The sequence below is a fragment of the Adiantum capillus-veneris genome, chromosome 10 (assembly GCF_014529385.1).
Source record: "Adiantum capillus-veneris isolate H3 chromosome 10, ASM1452938v2, whole genome shotgun sequence".
NCBI lineage: Eukaryota > Viridiplantae > Streptophyta > Polypodiopsida > Polypodiales > Pteridaceae > Adiantum > Adiantum capillus-veneris.
The window spans coordinates 53,506,582-53,526,351 of record NC_140940.1 but is presented as its reverse complement, the minus strand read 5'-3'; the positions used below and the strand labels follow the sequence as shown (position 1 = coordinate 53,526,351).

Below are 19,770 nucleotides of genomic sequence, written 5' to 3'. Positions count from 1 at the left end.
CCGAACATTGGTTCCAACGTGAGGGTCGAACCCTCTCTCTCTCTCATTCTCACACACGCATGCACCGAGGGAAGCTTGAGACATAAGGTAAAAATAAAACATTGGAAAAATTTGCGCAAATTAGAAGGGTATTTTGGTAATTTTTCCTAAAACATTACAGAACAAGAAACAAGAGTTTGCCGTGACGAACTTTGTATCGGTGCTCCCAAAATAAACCTTGGAAAGTTTATAGATGTAAATAAAGGTTTTAACACTAAATTGTGTATGTTCTCTCACCTCCAGTTCTAATTTCAAAATTTATAGGTAAATCTATAGTTTTTGGAGTGTTGATTGCCATGTGGCACTAATGAACAAATCTTATCCAACGTTCCACAATTTATCTAGTCATCAACGGCATGGATTTGCATTCGTTTCCTTTCCATTTTGCAGTCCATCGAGCCTCTCCTCGGCCATTCTCTCCCGGTATTAAGTGCTCCATTGTTGACCATCATCGGTATCATTGAGATCTACATTTTCAGCTTTCAAGTTTTATGTGAGAGATTTGTTGCGTTGTACATTGCAGATCTGCAGTTTTGCAATCAGCTTTTAGCCCTTCATTCCTCTCACATCGGGAGCGCATTTCAGCCCCAGACCTTCCCCTTGGTGGCCATCCGCAACCCCACATTGAGAAGGATCCAAAGGTGCATCAAATGAGCCTTAGAGGTGCCTCATCTTGATTAGTTACCGTGGTGATAGTTATCATTTGAGTCAATAGAATCGGCACTCGAGGTATAGCATGTGTGTACATTCCATTTACGCAATCTAAAGCAAATACCACATCGGCAACGTCGTGGGGGGCCCTTGAAAGGGTTGGTTGGGACCCCATTGGGTGTCATTCTCCTCTTCTCTCTCTTTCTCTCTTACTCTACATATCTCTAATGGACTCTCTCATTCCCTCTCTTCAAGGAAAGGTAAAGGATCATTATTCAAGCTACAAAGTGATCATTAAAGCTAAAATAATTATGGGAATCACATTGGGTATTCAATTGAAATGCCATAACTTTCACACCCTCTCTATAGCTCATAATGGACATAAATGGTGAGACCAAGTTGATGAAGAAGCTACCATGGACACCCCAGCGACAGTGGTCATGCCTCGGATTTGCTATCTCTAACTTTTTACCTTAGAAGACGACTCCAAGGGTGCAGTGCCTAGTGGGGGGGTCCACTACTGGGAGTGTGTAATGGAAATGGCCTATTAACTTTGAAAGTAGGGCAAATTAGAGATAGTACTTTTGTGAAATTACTCTGTGTCTTTGGCAATGAATAACTTGATGCATAATACAATGGGGGCAATGGGTTGTTGTGTATATACCCACCTTAGTTAATTGCCCTACCCAGACTTTGACAAGAATGTAAAATAAATGTCTAAAAGCCAAATAAATATTGGATCACAGTGGGCTATTCACTTGAGATGCCATAACTTTAACAATTGGTTTACATAGATGGTGAGGACATCCCTCACTTATTCAAGGAGTGCCCAGCGATCTGTGGCCTAGCAAAGAAGACTTGCACATGGCATCAAAAGACCTGGAAGATAGGGTTCTTCAGGAATGATCTGTTGCTAGGAGAGAAGGTGATAAAAAGCCAAGCGCTTCTAATCTGTACACAAAGTGTTAGATTCTACTACTTCAAGCAAGTCTTGAAGACCAAGAACTGTCGGGTTTTCGAAAATGTTATATCACCAGCTAAATTATCCATGAAAGCAGGGAAATGATAGTTTCCATCGGTGAAAGTAGAACTCGGATGAGTGGAATAGGGCAATTAGTGCCATCATGACCGCAAATTGCTAACAATGTGTATGGGACCATGGGTAATGGTTCGCCTCTGTCTTGGGCCTTGTAGCTTATGACATAATATGACTAGAAAGTGCCTTTTTTGTGTGTGGAAGCTTGACACCTTGTTGATTCACTTACATCCCTCTGATTTTCTTGGCTTGTGCATGAGTGACACAAGATAGAGTGAAAATTTCATCTACAAAACCCTCATTATGTGACTTGGTAGCAAGGCCTTTTTGTAGTATGTATGCCACCATGAGTGAGGTAGGATTACATTAATTTCTTTTAATGAGCTAGTGGGCCTTTCAAATATATGTTTGGGCTCTTGGGCATTGGGTCAAAGCCAAAGTCGGTATATAATTGCAAGAAATTTTGTGAATATTGTTCCAATCGTGAAGATATTTGGCCCTTAAGAGTCAACTTTGCTCTTGTGACACATGGATACATAGTCATTAGGTGTTTTGTATAGGAGTAAACCCAAACCCCCCCCCCCCCCCCCCCCCCCCCCCAAACCCCAAAACAACAAACATCATGCGTGCAGGTCTCGCTCCCACGTGCGGCAATTTTTATTACTCTCTTCTACATATGTGGGAAAAATTCTTTCATGATAATGTTTGAAAATTAGTTAAGGAACCTTTGTGCAATTAAATTAAATATGCGTACAATTTGCTATCATATTTTTCCTTGTTTTGAACTTGATAATATAAATTCGTACTGTAGATGATCACAGGTCTTATGAATGGTGCGAAAAATGCAATTGTGCAAGCTACAGTTGACACCCTCTTCAAAGATTCAAAGGAAGTTAATATAGCATTTGAGGTGAGTTAAGCATCTATTTCATGTGTGTCAGAAAGCTTTATACTCTAAACTCTCGATTGTATCAACCTTTTTTAAAAGTGCTCAGTTGATCTTGAATTGCATAAAAACGAGAAAGTTACAAAGAGCCCTCGCATATCCTTTGCAGAGGATTATCCAAGAAAAAATACATCACAGGTGATCGGACCAACCTTACATCTTAACCTTATTACAGGTTATTCTCCACCAGCACTCTTCAAGAACAACATTAGATTGTATATACCTTAAGAAAAGTATATCATACCATACAATAATATTAGTTTTCAGGCCTTTTCTAAGTATCAAATTCTTAAAAAGATTTGGAAGTTTGGCACATTACTCTTCTAGCAAATTTATCGTGTGTCAAGTCACCATTAGGATTAGGTTGTCAATCCTTAATCTTGCACGCTATTCTTTCTAATTCATTCAAAACCAATTTCTCATTTTAAGAAGAAGTTTATTTTATTTTGAGGGTACTTATAAATGTAACTGTTCATAAATGAGACAAACTCCATTAGTTCTCCTGCAGAAGATTAGTGCAAAGTTTCTTACTTATATTTCATATGAAGAGATGATTAATGCTTCATTAATCATTAATCATCTCTTCAATAGTTCTTGATTTGCATTACTTTTTCATTAGTGGGACACTATTTATAGTGCTGTAGCATCTCTTTGAAGTTATTTTCTTCACAATCTTCGAAGTATGAACATCATATTTGTGTTATAAAAAGTATGATAATTTTTATGTACTATAGCTTGCGATACACATTTTCGACCGATCATACTGTTTTGTAGGGTAATTTTGGACCAGTGGATGAGATTGGGTCTCGAGTGCCACTAGAGGTAATTGATGGAGCCATACCATTTGACTTTCCAACAGGGGTGTACATAAGAAATGGTGAGTCACCTTCTCTTTCCTTCATAATCAAACCTCCAATAGGATGTCACCATCAACGGCAAGAAGTGGCTTCTTTTGGGCCACAATACATATAGAAGAGATTCTCGAAACAAAATTCTCGATGGAATACAACTTTAGTGAGCTTTGGTGTGAAATTTTTGTAGGCCCAAACCCTCAATTTGGTGGCAAGATAAAAAACTCTCCCTTTGGCAGATTAAATCATCATTGGTTTGAGGGAGATGGCATGTTGCATGCAACATACTTTGGGCTAGGTGGTGGTGTTTCATACCAAAACAAGTATGTGGAAACTGAGGGATACAGAGAGGAGAGAAAGCAGGGAAAACAGCTTTGGCTGAACAACATAGATGGAGATCCAAAGGCTATTCTCATGGCTTACTTCTTCAATCAGGTACATTATAAATGCTACCTTTTTGCATAGGTTTGTAGGTTGGATGAAGTTAAAGGCTGCATACCTTGATTAAAAAATATTTTAAGGATCAATTAGCCTTTTCAAATGGAGTTATTATGTTTTCTAAACACTCCTCTTCAAATAATCTAGTCGGGCTAAAACATTGAAATGAAAAGAGATTATATAAGAAGGCAGGGAAGTGATCATCTTTGTCGAAAAACCTAAGAACTCTGAAGATTAGAGTCTAGCAATCAAAGCCCTCTTGGGCCTAGCTTCTATTAGTCATCAAAATGTAACTATCTATGTACCTCTCGTATTTCAAGGATTGTCTAGCTCCCTCAAGGCACCTAACATGCTCGAGGACAATTGTACATTCCTTCTGGGTTGATATAACTCATCCACTCACAATTGTGAGTATGGGCAAAAAGAAAAGGAATCATAGATGACATGCACAAAGTTGAAAGGCTATAATACCAATGTAGACCTAAGAACTTGATATGTTAAGCTAAGAGCTGTGTGTGTGTGTGTTTTTTGCCAACAAAGCAACACAAGACTCCAAGAGGGAATTAACACAGCCATCCCACCATCCTCCACCCCATATCCACCCTTAATGAGCTCCACGAAAAGGGGAAAAAATAGCAAAATATATGCAAGAAACAAGTAGCCAAGACAACATAGCTGGCTCATCCACCCTACATAGGTAATAGTCAGTCAAGACTCACACCCACACCTACACGAGCAATTTGCCAAGCAGCAACACACCCAAGCAATTTGTCCAAGGGGCCTTGGTGAAGGTGAGAAATAGATAGAAAGCCTCATCAAGGCACTCTTGATTACTCTATGTGTGTGTGCACACTTCATATTTGTGAAAATTGATGTCACTTGCCATTACCTTTTATCATCCCTATAGATACCTTAAGGTTCAATGCTTAAGTAAAAGATACCACCAACCCACTAACTCATGATGCTAATGAAAATTTCATGCGTGCGCGTACGTACACACACAAATATATGTGTGTGTGTGTGTCTCTCTCTCTCTTGTACTGTCGTCCTTTTGTTCTTCCCTTTTACTCCCTAAAAATGACCAAAATATTCTTTTCAAACCTTTCCTTGCAAACTCATGTTGATTTTTGGCCTGCCCAAAGGGCAAAGGTCATAAAGATGACTTCTCTTTTTGGTTAGCTAAAAATACTTTTGAGATTGCAAGAAGGTAGATAGAGTTAGGGGATTGGCTATAAGATACCATGGTTGCTGCTAAGAGGGGGCTAGTGTTGATGGTGGTGTTGCTTGTTTTACTGGCTCCGACTGCATTGAGGGTTGCAAAAGACTGAAGTAAGCCTACATAGTGGGCCATGGGGGCTGTTGGAGCTGTGATGATGGCGTTGTTCCATGGTGGGTTGGAGTGGATCCCCTCTTGCATCATCATCTTCTTCCACTTGAGGCATGAGTCCTACTGGCGCAAGAGCACTCACAAGAAGATTTATAAAATTTCTCATGTAGGAAAACGGAGTCGTTTTCAGTGTTTTTCATACAATGCATTAACATCATGACCTTCTGCAAGGGAGGCACCGCACAGGGGACCGCTAGCCCACCGCAATCGTACCTAGCTAGGTATGCGGTACCTCCCTCACAAAAGGTCATGATGTTGAGGTAAAGTCACAGTGTAGGAATTTGTCCAAAATTTCTTGTGACTAGTCCTAGCACCCTGCCTGGCGTTTCCTTGGCCAAAATGCATCATGTAATTGGGGAGATGTTGGGGTACCTAGAGCTCTCCACATAAAAACCATCTCCAAAACCCAAAGCGGGTTGTTCGCTACCTTGAATGGTGATGCAGAAGTGTAGCAGTACCCTCTTGTCTACCTAACTGTAACATGCTATTTGTAAAGAATGGCAACACACATAAATATAGTGGTTGTTTGTAGATTCCTCTCGACTGCACGATGAATTTTACACAAATGTCATGCTGCCTAAGGACCAACGATCATCATGACCTAGCTGCATAGCCATCATTGGAAATCCTTATTTACTTGCTTATCATTAATTAAATATGTAATTACTATGCTTATTCATCGTTTGACCTGTAGAAGGCCTCGTGATTTTGGCACTTTGTTATATTATTGGCATGATAAAGCTGAAAATAGTAAGCAACTTTAGGTGAGGAAGATGAAGGTTTTTCACACTTTAAGAAAAGAGAGGAAAAGAGAGAGAGAGAGAGAGAGAGAGAGAGAGAGAGAGAGAGATTTTGATATGCAATATGGTGTGCATTAAAAGTCCAAGCATAGGAAAGGATAAATGTACATGTTTTTTTAAAGCATAAGAGATGCCTTTCTTGATTTTTCATTTACTTTACGTTTACATTAAATATGTAGTAATATTAAACAAGATCTCAGTGTAACAATTGGCTATCTGCACATTAAAACTTAAATTAGTATTAAAACAATGCAATTAATTACAATTTAAAAAATATAGTTTTCAAGTAATGTGGTTTGCTGATATTTTATTATTGTGAGGTATGGATGGATGAGCACAGCTACGATTCAATAAAGTTAACAAGGCAACTTGCAACACAACAATCTTCACACACAATGGTCGACTATTTGCAAATGCCGAATCGGACATTCCAATCGAGATCTTGCCTTATAACTTAGAATCAATAGGACCATGGGACGTTGGCAAACAATGGGGTCGTCCATTTACCTCTCATCCAAAGGTACACATGGGATTTTAGAAATTTTCTCATGTAGGAAAACGGAGTCTTTTTTAGTGTTTTTCAGACAATGCATAACATCATGAGCTTCTGCTCAAGAGGCACCACATACCTAGCTAGGTACGATTGGGGGTCCCCCACCGGGCTGACGGTCCCCTATTCCCAATCGTACCTAGGTAGATATGCACTGCCTCCCTCACATAGGCTCATGATGTTGAGGTAAGTCACAATGTTGGACTTATTGTGAGAATTTGTCAAAAACTTCTTGTGGTACCAACTATGGACATTTTTGCTTTATAAAGATAGTGCAAGAAACAGGTGAAATGGTCATATTTGGATTTTCAGCAATGAAGCCATATTACACTACTGGCGTCATATCTGGTACATTCTTGTGCTCCAGTTGCTTTTGATTATCTTAGAACTTGAATAATCAAAAATTAAAAAGACAAAGACAATGCGAAAAACTTTTGACAGCGGATGGGAAAGCGCTCATCCACACATGTGATGCCGAGCTTGACATACCAATGTTTAGCCATGAGCTTGCCATAACACAAAAGTAAGATATTACACAGATATATTGCTAGCATGAAATTCTTGTTTTGAGCTTTCCATAAGACAAAATTAAGAAACGTATTGATTACCAATGGTTTGGTATTTACATATTTGTATTAGCAATTAGTTCTTGGTAGTCGTAACATTTCCTTGTTGCAAATATAACAAATAATGGGAAGGATATTTCTTAATTGATTTGAAACATAAACCACACCTCCTTCCTTGCAAAAAGTTCAAAAAATTCTTGTGAGAGGACAAACACTTTAACGCACAACAGTTCAATGTTGCAGGTAGCCAGCTAGCCGCAACCCATGTTGATGACGCGCAACATGGGTTGCGGCTAGCCAACAAGCCAACACAAATTATGATGGTGCATAATTTGTGTGGGAAAAAGAAGCTCATGATGCTTGTGTTTGCAAGATTTTCAAAAGCTAACTTTTTCACCTACAGAGATTTTAATATTTGGAGGTAAAGCAACAGTTAGGTAGAGATTGGACTCTTTTTAAAGCATGATTTTATTTTTGTTTCTTTATCTTTTTTTGATTTGAATTGCTCTTAAATTACATGCTTTGAAGAAATTGCAAAGTGTAAACTTCATCATAATTGTAGTTTTTATTTTGCATGGTGGTTTTTCTTTTACTGATCTGCATTGCTCTTCAATTACATGCTTTAGGTAGGTTTCTTTTAATGATTTGTGCATTGCTCTTAAATCACATGCTTTAGGTGTATGCATTATGTGTTCCTTTGAAGTTCAAGTATTGGAGAATATTGCAAATAATAATCAGAAGAAATACAAATCCAAACATTTTGTTGTCATCAATTTACCTCTCACACCTCCTTTGTGTTGCTCAAACAGCTATGACATAATCATGTATATGCCACTCACCCTTGATGTTACAAGGGCGATACAGGGGAAAAAGTGAGTTTGTTCTTGCGTTCCAATCAATACAAATTGAATCCTTGACCTTTGTCCTTTAAGTGTCATCAATTCAAGGTTTTTTGTTTCAAATATTTGATGTGTAGCTTGTTGAAATTTGACGAGGGGATGCAATCTAAATTTGGGATCAAACCTCGTCGAGGAAATGCAAGCGCTATTCGTTGGTTTCCTGTTGAATCACACTATACATTCCATTTAGTGAACTCATACGAAGAAGGAGATGAAGTTAGTCTTTCTTTTCCTTTCTTCATATCTTTACATAGTGGAGAATGCAACTCCACTTTTTAAAAGCATTTGGTTTGTATACAAAATACTTCTTTCACACTTGCTATAGATTTTAGCATCATACTATGTTGGAAATTTGAAATGAGCAGCTTTAGTATTTAGATACTGAGGATTTTAAGATATATCTTTTAGTAAATCTCTTTATTATGTAGGTTATACTACATGGATGTCGGGCGCGAAGAAGTCTTCTCATGGGTCCTTGTGATATGAATCCAATAGAGTGGTTTGCAAGAGGCATTGATGACACTTTGGTTGATGAGAGTTCAAGAGATCCAAGTATAGATGGGGCACTTTTCTCCACTATTCATGAATGGAGATTTAATCTTCAAACAGGTTCAGATCCTCTTTAGTTCAGATCTAAGATACCAATGCATATCTCTCCACTCACACACTTAAACATGAACACTTATGCCCTCTAGGTCTTAAAAAGGAGAGAAAAAGGAAAACCCAAATTGATTAAGTCTATTTTTGCACAATCTCTCTCTCTCTCTCTAAATTACATATGAAATATTCTAGCCGTAGTATTCATTCTTTTAGCATTAATTAGCATAATTTTCATTAACCATAAAATGTAGTAACAAGTCTTTTCAATGTTTGCAGGCTTGGTTGCAGAGAGAGACATTATAACTGCTCAAAATTCAATGGAAATGCCACGAATTAATGATAAACACCTTGGAGTTAAATATAATTATGCGTATGCTCAAGTGGTGGATCATGAAGCAAGCAAACTAATTGGTAATATTTACAATACATTCTTAAATTATCTATTATCTATCTTTTCTACTTTGTCTTGATGAATAAGGAATTCTTTTATAGGTATGCCAAAGTACGGGAGGCTTGCTAAACTGACTCTTCTAGAAAAGGTTTGCATACAGTAATTTGAGCAAACAAATTCATTTTTTTTTTCACGTAAAGAAATATGAGGGCCAAGTTTAGTGGCAATGTAATGTATTTTGCACCCCTCATGAATAAATTGGTGAGATTTACCTTTCAAGATACATTCACAAGGCAGAAATATCAACAAAAAATTTGGGATTTGACTTGGTAGGTATCAAACAGGTGACATTGGGGTAGTCGATGTCCCTAACTTGCACTAGGTGTCTCCATATGTCCTGTCTATGAAATTCACTCTCAAAACTGAGAAAATATCTCTTTAATCTTTAGTTTTATGAATAAAAAGAAATTTCAAAAGTAAAATTTGAAACATTATTTTTTATAGAGGCCTACTTTTTGTTGCAAAATAGTTGAATTTTTGGCATTATGATCAATGATGATATTGAGTATGTAGCTCAATAAGAATTCAGTGTAGATAAATGATCCTATACTAGGAATGAACATGGCATATAGTTTAAAAAGGTTTAGACTCATACTTTAATTATGAGCAATAAGACCATAAAAGGTCTGTGAGTGATCAGCTTGACTAATTGCACCAATAATGTGGAAACCCAACTGTTCAAAGTTTTTAAAAGAATGAAGAGAAAGAGAAAACTTCTACATCACCACAAGCAACGCCTAGTGGTGGAAATAATCGTTTCCATAAAATAAATTCAATTTCACAAAATTTTCCTATACATGGAGGTTCCTATATAAATAGAAGTATATCATAAGACTATTAAGAAAACCCATACAATTTCTTATGAGTACAAATGAGATATAGAAACATTCATTCCTGAGTGATCCCTATTCCTTTCAAATATGGAAAAAAATTATGTTTTTTTCCTAACTTTAAAGGTTATACTTTTCTTTCTTTAGTAGCTTTATTCTTTGATATGTGGATGTTAAACAGCATAAGGGTTGCAACTTAGAGCTCCATGATGCTGGAAAAGACGTGTTCTATTCGGAACCTTTGTTTGTTCCAAGACCCAATTCCCATATAGAAGATGACGGTTGGGTGGTTACGTATGTCCACAATGAGAAAAATAACTCCTCAGAGGTAGCTCTCAAACGATTACTTTGCTCAACTTTCATTTAATTTTGAAACATATATGCTAATTTGATGTTGCAGATTCATATCCTTGATGCCCAAAACTTTTCAAAGCCACCGGTTGCTAGGATCAAACTACCACAACGAGTTCCTTATGGCTTCCATAGCACATTTATGCATGGATTGTTCTAACAGCCTTGAATGCTAAAAAAGCATTCAAGGTTGCTAGTTATATTCTTCTTTGCACATAAATGTTTTAATTCTTGAATGTAAGACATACATTACTACTCTTCCTTTTATGTATACCTAGTGTACATTATTTAGACAGTTAAATACCAAATGCATTTCAGTCCTTTTGTAGGATCCCATAGTGATGAATTTTGACAAAAGACAATGTATATTGTTCCCTATTCCACGTTGTAAATTTTACTATTTAGTTTTCTTGGTCTCTCCATTATTCTTGTCAATATGCTAACTACTTCAAATGCATAGCAAGTCAAGTCCCCCCCCCCCCCCCCCCCCCCCCCCCCCCTCCCTCTCTCTCTCTCTCTCTCTCTCTCTCTCTCTCTCTCTCTCTCTCTCTCTCTCTCTCTCTCTCTCTCTCTCTCTCTCTCTCTCTCTCTCTCTCTCTCTCTCTCTCTGGCATGCACTTGCAGACCTACAACTATGCATTTCTACCCACAAAATGTAAGTATTGTAATGGAAATTGTAATTGGCAATGTCAATCTAGATAGTACAAGAGATACCATTGGGTTATTACGTTACTTTATGGGGAATATTTATTGAAGACCAGAAGTGCTAAGTTGGGACTCTAAATTGTTGCATAGAGAGAGTGAGGGAGAAAAAGAGAATGCCAAAGTGTGGGTAGAGACGTAGAAGCAAAAGCTACAATATTGGAGCTCTCTTATTATCAGAATAAGGAATAAAGAAAGTCTCGCATTTTGGGCATGTAAGTGGACAAAGGCACAAAGCCTTATATCCAATAAGATTCCACTTAATGTTAGCATGCCTTCAAGCAAAGTATGATTGGTGAGGGAGGCAGTGCACCAGTACGTGTACATGTGGGAAGGGGAAGAAGAAGAGTAGAGTAATTGGGAGAAACAGCATACTACATGGAGAGAGTGTGTGTTGCCTTTATTGTATATATAAGAAGGATAAAATAGTGTTAGTGAGTTAATAGGTGGAGAGTGTCAGTCATGGGCGGGCGGCCACATGCCTTTACCCCAACAATCTCCGTGTATACAAGAAGTGGTCCTCTTGACTTCCTCTAAATCCTTGGGACTACATAAAAGTATCAAACTTTTGATACCACTACCTTGAACCTTGCGTTAAACCTTAAATCACTTTCTTGAGTTTGCATAAAAGCTCGTCTCCCTACTAGGTTGTTGAAAACCTTCAGGTTGTTCCATGTAAACATCCTCTTCAAGATCCCCATGAAGAAAGGTTGTCTTCACGTTTCATGTCCTCAATGGTTACTAGGCCAAGCACTTAACACAATGTAGTTATGATAGCCTCCAATTTCGGCACCAAAAAGGTTATGCAAAACAATTTTTTATCACCATGTCATGATTCTTGCCATAATTGAGTGACATATTTGCTAATGAATAAGTTTATTGTTGCCATTATATACACCTTGTGGCTCTTTTTTGTAAATTCTCTTGGTGAATTAGCGGATACGCATTTGTAACACCAAGAAAGGCATATCAAATCTCTCTTAGTGTTAAATGTTAACGCCATAGTCCATGTACCCATTTGAAGCCTAAGCCTAGGTCCAAAAGATTGTATCTTTTCCAAGTTTTAAATAAAGGGGATAAGAAAAGGTAGCGTGATGTTGGAGGTTACAACCAACCACCTATATCTACTCTCATGAACGATTCTTTTCAAACTCTCTTTGTTGGTCAAGATGGACATAGTGAGACGAGGGCTTAAATAATTAGTGAGGGGAGCAGTGGGGTAAGAGATCATATAGGGTTTGATGGTTGCACTTAGAGCTTCCCACCACTAGGACTTGTTGTGAGTAAGGCTACTGAATAATTGCACTTTGAAAACCCGCATCTAGTTAAAGCATGTCATAGAGCGACACTCGCAAAAAGGTATTTTTCAGGATAGTTTCTGCTATAGGCACTAGGGGATGTCTTGTCAAGTTCTAGAAGAGGGATTGTATTCATTGCTGAGATAGTGGGTGGAAAAGTTGAACTTGTTGGAAGGTTGATACCGAGGGCTTCTCTCTGGGTTCTCTCTGGGCCGGAGTGAGGACACTAGTGGGATTCTTTACTTGTTGGAACTTGTCATGAGGAGGCATCACATGAGTAGAAGCTGATGGTTCTAATCACTATCGATTGATGTCAGGAAATGTGAATTCAAGTTACCTTTGACTTGGGCTCAAAGACATGGATGCGTGTTGTTTGGGACAGTCCAAACTATAGTGATTATTATCCTCAAAGCAATGATGGCAAGGAGGACACCTTTTTGGTAGGGGGCATTTAATTTGGTAATCCCCATATTCCTCAAGGTGGCAATAAGCCCGAAGGGGGCATTTGTGTGGAGGATGCCCTAGAGAGCGACATCAGGTACACAAGACTATATGTGGGGCCCTTGAATAACCACCCTGCTCCCTCTATTCTAGTAGTAGGTGCAACAAATTCCTCAAGAGTTACTTCAAGTTATAGAGTCTCCCATAGATTCTATTGAGATATCTTTCCCCACCCACTTCTTAACCATGAATTCTCCTGGTGGCTGGGGAAGCTTGGAGATCAAAGATTTTGTTGTAATCATGAGTAGTGCAAAACTCTCATCTAGTTGGAGGACTAAGTTTTCCAACTCATCCAAGGCTTTCTCTTGAAGATCACTTGGTTTTAAAGCTTCAAAGAATTTTTCTTTAGAGTTTCCCAAGTCGTAAGTGGTTCTAAACAAATAGATTGTACCATTTATCTGCTATGCCATCCAAGGTTGAGGAGAAGAGCACTAGGTATATATCTTCTCTATTGAGGCCATGAACTCTACAAAGGGATGCAAATATCCCAGCATGGTTGTCTACATCCTCTATTGAGAGTCCTTTGAAAGTTGAAAACTTTATGCTCACCTTAGCTAGAATCCTTGTTGACTCCCCCATTGCTGCCTACTCTCAGGAACCTATTGTTCATAAGACTATTGTAGCACAATTGGTGGAAAGTTTACTAAGGGAAAGAAGACCAAGGTGGTGAGGAGTTGGCCGAGGGAGATGTTAGATAGGGTAGAGGTAGCGAGGGCGGAGAACTTCTACTCGACACAAAAGGCTGGTGCTTTATTGGTATGACAATAGAGGGCTCGATAGTGGGATTTTTTTATCTTTATATTTCCTTGTATGTGTCATGCAGTAGCAACAAACCCACCCAAGCTCTGGTGCAAAGACCCTTGAATTATCTAGGCAGTCTAGATCCACTAGATAGAATCAACTAGATCAAGCTAGACTAGACTCGCCTAGACCAAGCTATACTAGACTTGACTAGAAGAGGATGCTGGACTAGACCAGCTAGACCAAGTTAATTGAGGGAAAAGGTGGACTAGACCATGATGTTCAAGGGAAAATGTGGACTTGACCAAGCTGGACATGACCAATCTAGACCAATAGATTAGACCAGGGGACAAGCTAAACAAGGGAGCTCTTCGACCATGCATGCTTAGTGGAGTCAAAATTTATTTGGGGTCCCTGCTGAGCGTGCCAAAAATGAGAGCACTTGTAGTAGTCAAAGTGTATTATGCTCTCTACTCTGGGTGCATCAATGCAATATGCATGAAACCTCACTCCAACAGAATGAAAACGATGTCAAGTAATGGAACAGCAAACTCAAAGACACAAAAACAGACTCAGAACTCAATGGAAGACTATCTCATGGAACTAGTATAGAGTCTAGCTAGCAACACACTCAACTTCAAGCCCATGACACATAGGTACAATGGGAATGTCGAGGCTCCACTGTGCATGAAGAGTGCACAAGTGCGGTGTTGGAAGCAAGCCACTAGACTGTACTCATGGAAATTATGAATTCTATGTGACATCACTCGTGCCTCTGCTGCATGTCACTACCAAAGCAAGAACGGTATATCTAGTGTGTACCCAAGAACAATTGTAGCTATAATTGCCTATCTTGTGCAAGTGACACTATAGCCCTGCTACATGTTAACGTCTATCTCCAAATTGTGGTGGTGGTGAACTGGTCATGCTGTCCATTGGATCACCACTTGTGTGTCTTCCACGAGTCATTACCCTGACAAGAATCTACACAGTTTGAACCCAAGACCAATTGTAACAGCTTGTCCAATGCAAGTGAAACTATAGCCCTACTACAATTCTCCTCTCAATGCTTCATACCAAGCATTACCAAGAATTTGATAACGATTCTTATTGCAAATTCCATGTCTCAACCATGGTGTACATCAAGGATCCAACTGCATATACATAAGGAACCTTGACCATATCAACCCTTTGCTCATTAGATATGGGATGTTACTCTTGGATAAGCTTCAAATGTGGACTCTATGTAGTAATGGTTAGCTTCCCCCTCTTATTGAAATGCTTGACTAGTTGAGAAATGTACTCTTTGTAAGACAACTATAGAACCTTTTTTGATCTTGTCTCTCATGATCTTCTTGCAAATAATACACTTTGCTTCACCCAAATCCTAGACATCAAAGGTCTTGTAGAACTTAGGCTTTGAAACATACACCCTAATGCTCTTTTTCTTGGCTAGGAATATCTTTCACATAAAGGATTAAAATCAAAAGATTACCGTCAATAGCTTTGATTGTGAGGAGGCAGATATTAATTTCCCTCCTTCTATATCCTTGAGCCTTCAAAAATGAATCAAACTTCTGATGCCATCCCCTTGGTGCTTGCCTCTAATCATAAAGGATTCTCTTAAGCTTGCATATTGGTTTATTTTTTCCTTTCTCTACAAACATTAATACTCTCATGTTGATTGGAATGTAAGAACACAATTTTAACATTTATTTGGATGATCTCCTTGTCCTATTTAGCACCCAAAGCATTAACAATCTATGGAGTGGTCATTTTGGCAATGGGAGAAAAGACCTCATGCACCATGTGGCAACCAATCTAGCCATAGGCTTTCCATAACTATGTGTATTCTTCAAGTTGTAAAATCATGTACATGATAAATCATTTTCTTCTTTTGGCAAAGATACTTATGTCCCAAGTTTGACTCTTCTTTATAAAGAGTCCATTTTCCATTGCTGCATAGCACACTTCCGCTTGAGCTTATAACTTGGAAACAAAGCCTCATTATAGAATAAGGACTCTCCATAATTTCTCAACATAATGTACTCTTGGCACAAACTATTCAAGTGGCCTAGAAACTCAAGTTGACCTTTACAATGCACCACGTTTTGCACAATGAATTTTCATTCTCATTGCATGTCAGCACTTCTTGCTAGATTTTCACAATTTTGCTCGTATTCTAGGCTACTAGGAGCATTACTTTGCATTATTTCTTCACCCTATGGTGCATGGACTACTTGTTATCTTTGCACATGAATTGGTAGCATAACATTCTTAAATTGGTGGCATAATATCCTTGAAAGTAATTTTTCTTATTTCAACTTCTTCAGAGAATTATGGGGTGCTCTTTGAATATTGTAATCAATACTTCTTGGTGCTATAATGTCATTACAAACGTTATAACTCCATTTTGTGAATGCTTGCAGAGTAAAAAGAAAAGAGTATCTTATCTCAACTAGTCATAAACAACAAAAATACAAAACTTTGTAATATACCTGTACTCTCTAAAATCAATTTTGTATTGTGAAAAATCATTTAAAGATTGATGTTGGGAAATGTAAATTCAAGTTTCCTTTGACTTGGGCTCAAAGACAAGGATGCGTGTTGTTTGGGACAGTCCTAATTATAGTGATCATTAGCCTCAAAGCAATGATGGCAAGGAAGACACCTTTTTGGTAGGGGACATTTGCTTTGGTAATCCCCATATTCCTCGCATCTAAAATGGGCTGCCTGGATGGGCGAGTATGGGGATGAGATGGTAGTTTTTTCTGCTGCATGGAGATGGAGACTGAGGTGTAGAAGTTGTGAGGGGTTGAGGGAGCATTAGCATAATAAAATGTTTAAGATAGAAATGTTGTCATGCTGTGGAACATACATAGTGGGAACAACTATTAGGAGATTTATTTTGTGATTTTTTAGATATATAAGTATATTTCCCATAATCTACATATGTATATATAAGTATAATAATAAACTTTCTATCTCATCCTATTATTTATCTCAAGGTAGCATATTCTTACTTTACCGTTACTGAAGTATTATGGAAAAAAGCGTCAATAGATGCACCTTTTTAACTTGGGGAAAAAAGCATTGGTTCTTTCTTTTTACTATCTCATTATCACCTCACACTCTAGCTAGATCCTATAGCTAGTGTGATTTTCAACATATATATATTCTATGTATTTTTCTTATATTTCTTTTTAATAGCTACTAGGAAGGAATCAAATCCTAGTGGCACACTAGCTTGCATGATTCTCAAAGATACATCTATTTTAATTAATTATTGAAAGGATACTTTAAAAACTTTGTCATGGAGAAATGTCATTCTTTCATATTGCATGAGGTGTCCATTGGGATCAAATGGAAGTCTAAGCTAAGGGGACCACAAGAAGACTTTTGCTGCCAGAAAGATACCCTATTGTGATGATTTTTTTGCACATGGTTCGAATCCAAATTGGAAAAAGTATATAAAATGGGGGTCGTATCTCATGAGTTGAAATTTTTGCCCCTATTTTTATTTTTTTATTTGGAGCCACGATTGAGGAGATAAGCTCAAAATGATGGACCCCATTTTGTCCACATCATGTAGGGACATCCCATTTCAAACTTTGCCAGCTCATATTCACGTTGTCTCCTCTCTTACTTGTGTAACCCTAGGGAGTTCCCCTTCACTAAGTCTAAGCCTACACTTGCTCCTTGAGGAAGACTAACCAATCTTGTAAGCAATCCTTGTAAGATCAACTCTAATCAACCAAGGACTTGGATTTGGTGCATCATTCAAGGCTGGTAATCTTCCCTCTCCTTCTCTCTCCATCAAATTGGATAATACATCTTGAAGGTTTTATCAAATAAGGTGTGTTTTGATTTGTGATTTTGTTTGCCTCTTGATGTTTTTCTTTTCATCTCTAGCCAAATCCTTACCTCTATCTCTATTTTCAAATCTGTTCCCTAACCTAGCTATGATCCACTTTTAATTCTACACCCACCCTTACCTCTATTTGTACATTTACTTCTATCTCTATTCCTATCTCCATCTCTCTTATGTCGTAATTACTGAAGGCATTCAAGCTACAACACTCCTCCAAATCTATGATCCACCTTCTTGGAGATCTATGCTAATGCACAAGGTGAGTAGCCATATCTGTACAGTCTCAAAAATCTCTCTTACTCTTAGAAGCTCATTCTCTCTACGAACTCTAGGTTCTCCTTGCTTTAGGTACCTCTCCCCACAATATCCTTATTGCCTACAAGCAAGAATTGGGCTTGAGAGGGGCTTGAGAGGGAACATTCTCATCTCTTCACTTCTCACATCTACATTTTGTACATACTATAAATATCCTAGATGAATACTCCACATGATGTGAATTTTTATCACTTCCACTCTGTGCGACCTATTACAATAAACGTATGGATTAGGCATAAAATACACTTCCAACACTGTATAGTGGTTCTCTTTGGCCCAGAAAGGCTCAATGAAATGCTTCTTTCACCGGATTCCATCATACTACCCCTTCTAGACTATAACTTTTCTTTTGATAAAAGTGTAGTTATTTTGCTGTGAACCAAGAGGATTTGTACACACAGTTATTCCCAATCATTATATATATCATAGTAAGCACAAAACTACAGTTCCAAAGAACAATCCGTAGCTTGTTTGGTCAGCAAATATTGAATGTCATTAACTCATCTATTAACCCTTTCATCCTACCCATGATAAGATAGGACCAAAGCCTTGACGTTTTCATCTTTGTGTTGTTTTGATTTTCTCTTTTGTGTTCATTCTTTTGTGTGTGTGTGTGTGTGTGTGTGTGTGCAAGAGAGAGAGAATGGGGCTTCTTTGATTGCACTCCCTATCAAATTCTAGACTTCATGGCATAACTCCTTCATATAGTTTTTGGAGTTACCTTATAAATTCTGACAACAAGAAGCCCGGTCTTTCTTGGCAAGACCGCAAACTTCTTGACATATTTTTGATGAACCCAACGTGAATTTTCCAGGATGAGAGTTTGTGCGTAACCATGAATGATCATGCGGAGTAACATGGTATGCATTTTGACCCAGCAACAATGCAAATTTTTCAAGAATTTGCCTTATTTATGCAACATCAACATGCTACAAAAAGACGGGAGGTCTCAACAACCAAATCTATTTAAACTGTTGTCAACAAAATGGATTAGTTTGATGGGAAAGATGTGACAAAGTACCTTCACAAATATGTAAAGGAAATGGAATTGCATCATGTACCAGAAGGTGAGTTGATTCAAAGGTTCGAGTTGGTTGTGACTCCTAAAAATAGGGAGCATGTAAGAGCAATTAGGTCATGAGAAAAGTTGGGAAACATTAAAATTGGCCTTAAAGGAGGAGTATTTCATAGAAGATTCAGAGCAAGTAACAAAAAGAACATTTTTGGAATGGATAGCCAAGCCAAAGGAGGGACTCTTTCCAACAGTGTTGCTCAGGGAATTTGAGCAATGCTATTCTCAACTATCAAGGACCAAAAAGGCTAGAATGGAGTTAGAGAAGACGCAGATTTTCCTACAAGCAATAGGAAAAGAACTTCAAGAAAATTGGGAGCTTCTACTTGAAGACAAAGATGCTAAGAAAGGGATATGAACTAACTGGAATGATGTTGAAGATGCAATCTCACTACTTGCAAAGCAGCAAAGAAGAAAAGACAAAATGGTAATCAATACTTCTACACCGACCTCCTTGGCTCTTGAAAAAAAGCTAAAACCTTCTATTGTAGCTCCAAAGGTTGATGAATCTGTGCTAGATGAGATTGTGAAAGACATGCGTGAATTAAAGCTAAAACTTGCAAAGCTTGAAGGAAAGGGACAACAATCAACCCCGCCTTCAAGGAAAAGACAACAAACCAAAGAAGGGTTTGCTCACATATGTATATGGTGTGATGGCACATATCATGTAAGAAGGGATTGTGATAGTTTTAATGATGCTTTGAGAAAAGGTGTGTTTTTAAAGGATTGTAAAATCCACTTAAGAGAGACAGGTCTGTCCTTGAGAACTAAAAATTGAGCATCTTAATGATGAAGAGGTGAATGATCACCATGAAAGACTTTGGCCAAATATCATGGAGTTACCTAGAAAAGGAAAGCTTACAAAAGAGATTCTA

The 19,770-nt window shown here is 38.1% G+C and overlaps 1 protein-coding gene across 3 annotated transcripts in view; it reads left to right on the top strand.

Moving 5' to 3' along the window:
- Positions 1 to 10,811, top strand: part of LOC147448868 (carotenoid 9,10(9',10')-cleavage dioxygenase 1-like) — an 11,381-nt gene extending 570 nt beyond the window's left edge. For 2 of the 3 annotated variants that reach the window (XM_086521312.1, XM_086521311.1), the window contains exons 3-15: positions 2,538 to 2,636; positions 3,447 to 3,549; positions 3,714 to 3,958; positions 6,489 to 6,668; positions 6,968 to 7,046; positions 7,140 to 7,221; positions 8,074 to 8,136; positions 8,241 to 8,379; positions 8,592 to 8,772; positions 9,040 to 9,174; positions 9,256 to 9,302; positions 10,226 to 10,372; positions 10,445 to 10,811. In XM_086521312.1, coding sequence (XP_086377438.1) covers positions 2,538 to 2,636; positions 3,447 to 3,549; positions 3,714 to 3,958; positions 6,489 to 6,668; positions 6,968 to 7,046; positions 7,140 to 7,221; positions 8,074 to 8,136; positions 8,241 to 8,379; positions 8,592 to 8,772; positions 9,040 to 9,174; positions 9,256 to 9,302; positions 10,226 to 10,372; positions 10,445 to 10,555 — 1,611 coding nt within the window. In that variant the 3' untranslated portion in view covers positions 10,556 to 10,811. Of the gene's footprint in view, positions 1 to 2,537; positions 2,637 to 2,781; positions 2,848 to 3,446; positions 3,959 to 6,488; positions 6,669 to 6,967; positions 7,047 to 7,139; positions 7,222 to 8,073; positions 8,137 to 8,240; positions 8,380 to 8,591; positions 8,773 to 9,039; positions 9,175 to 9,255; positions 9,303 to 10,225; positions 10,373 to 10,444 lie in introns of those variants that run through there. The other variant, XM_086521313.1, reaches the window with a different exon arrangement.
- The last annotated feature ends 8,959 nt before the right edge of the window (positions 10,812 to 19,770 follow it).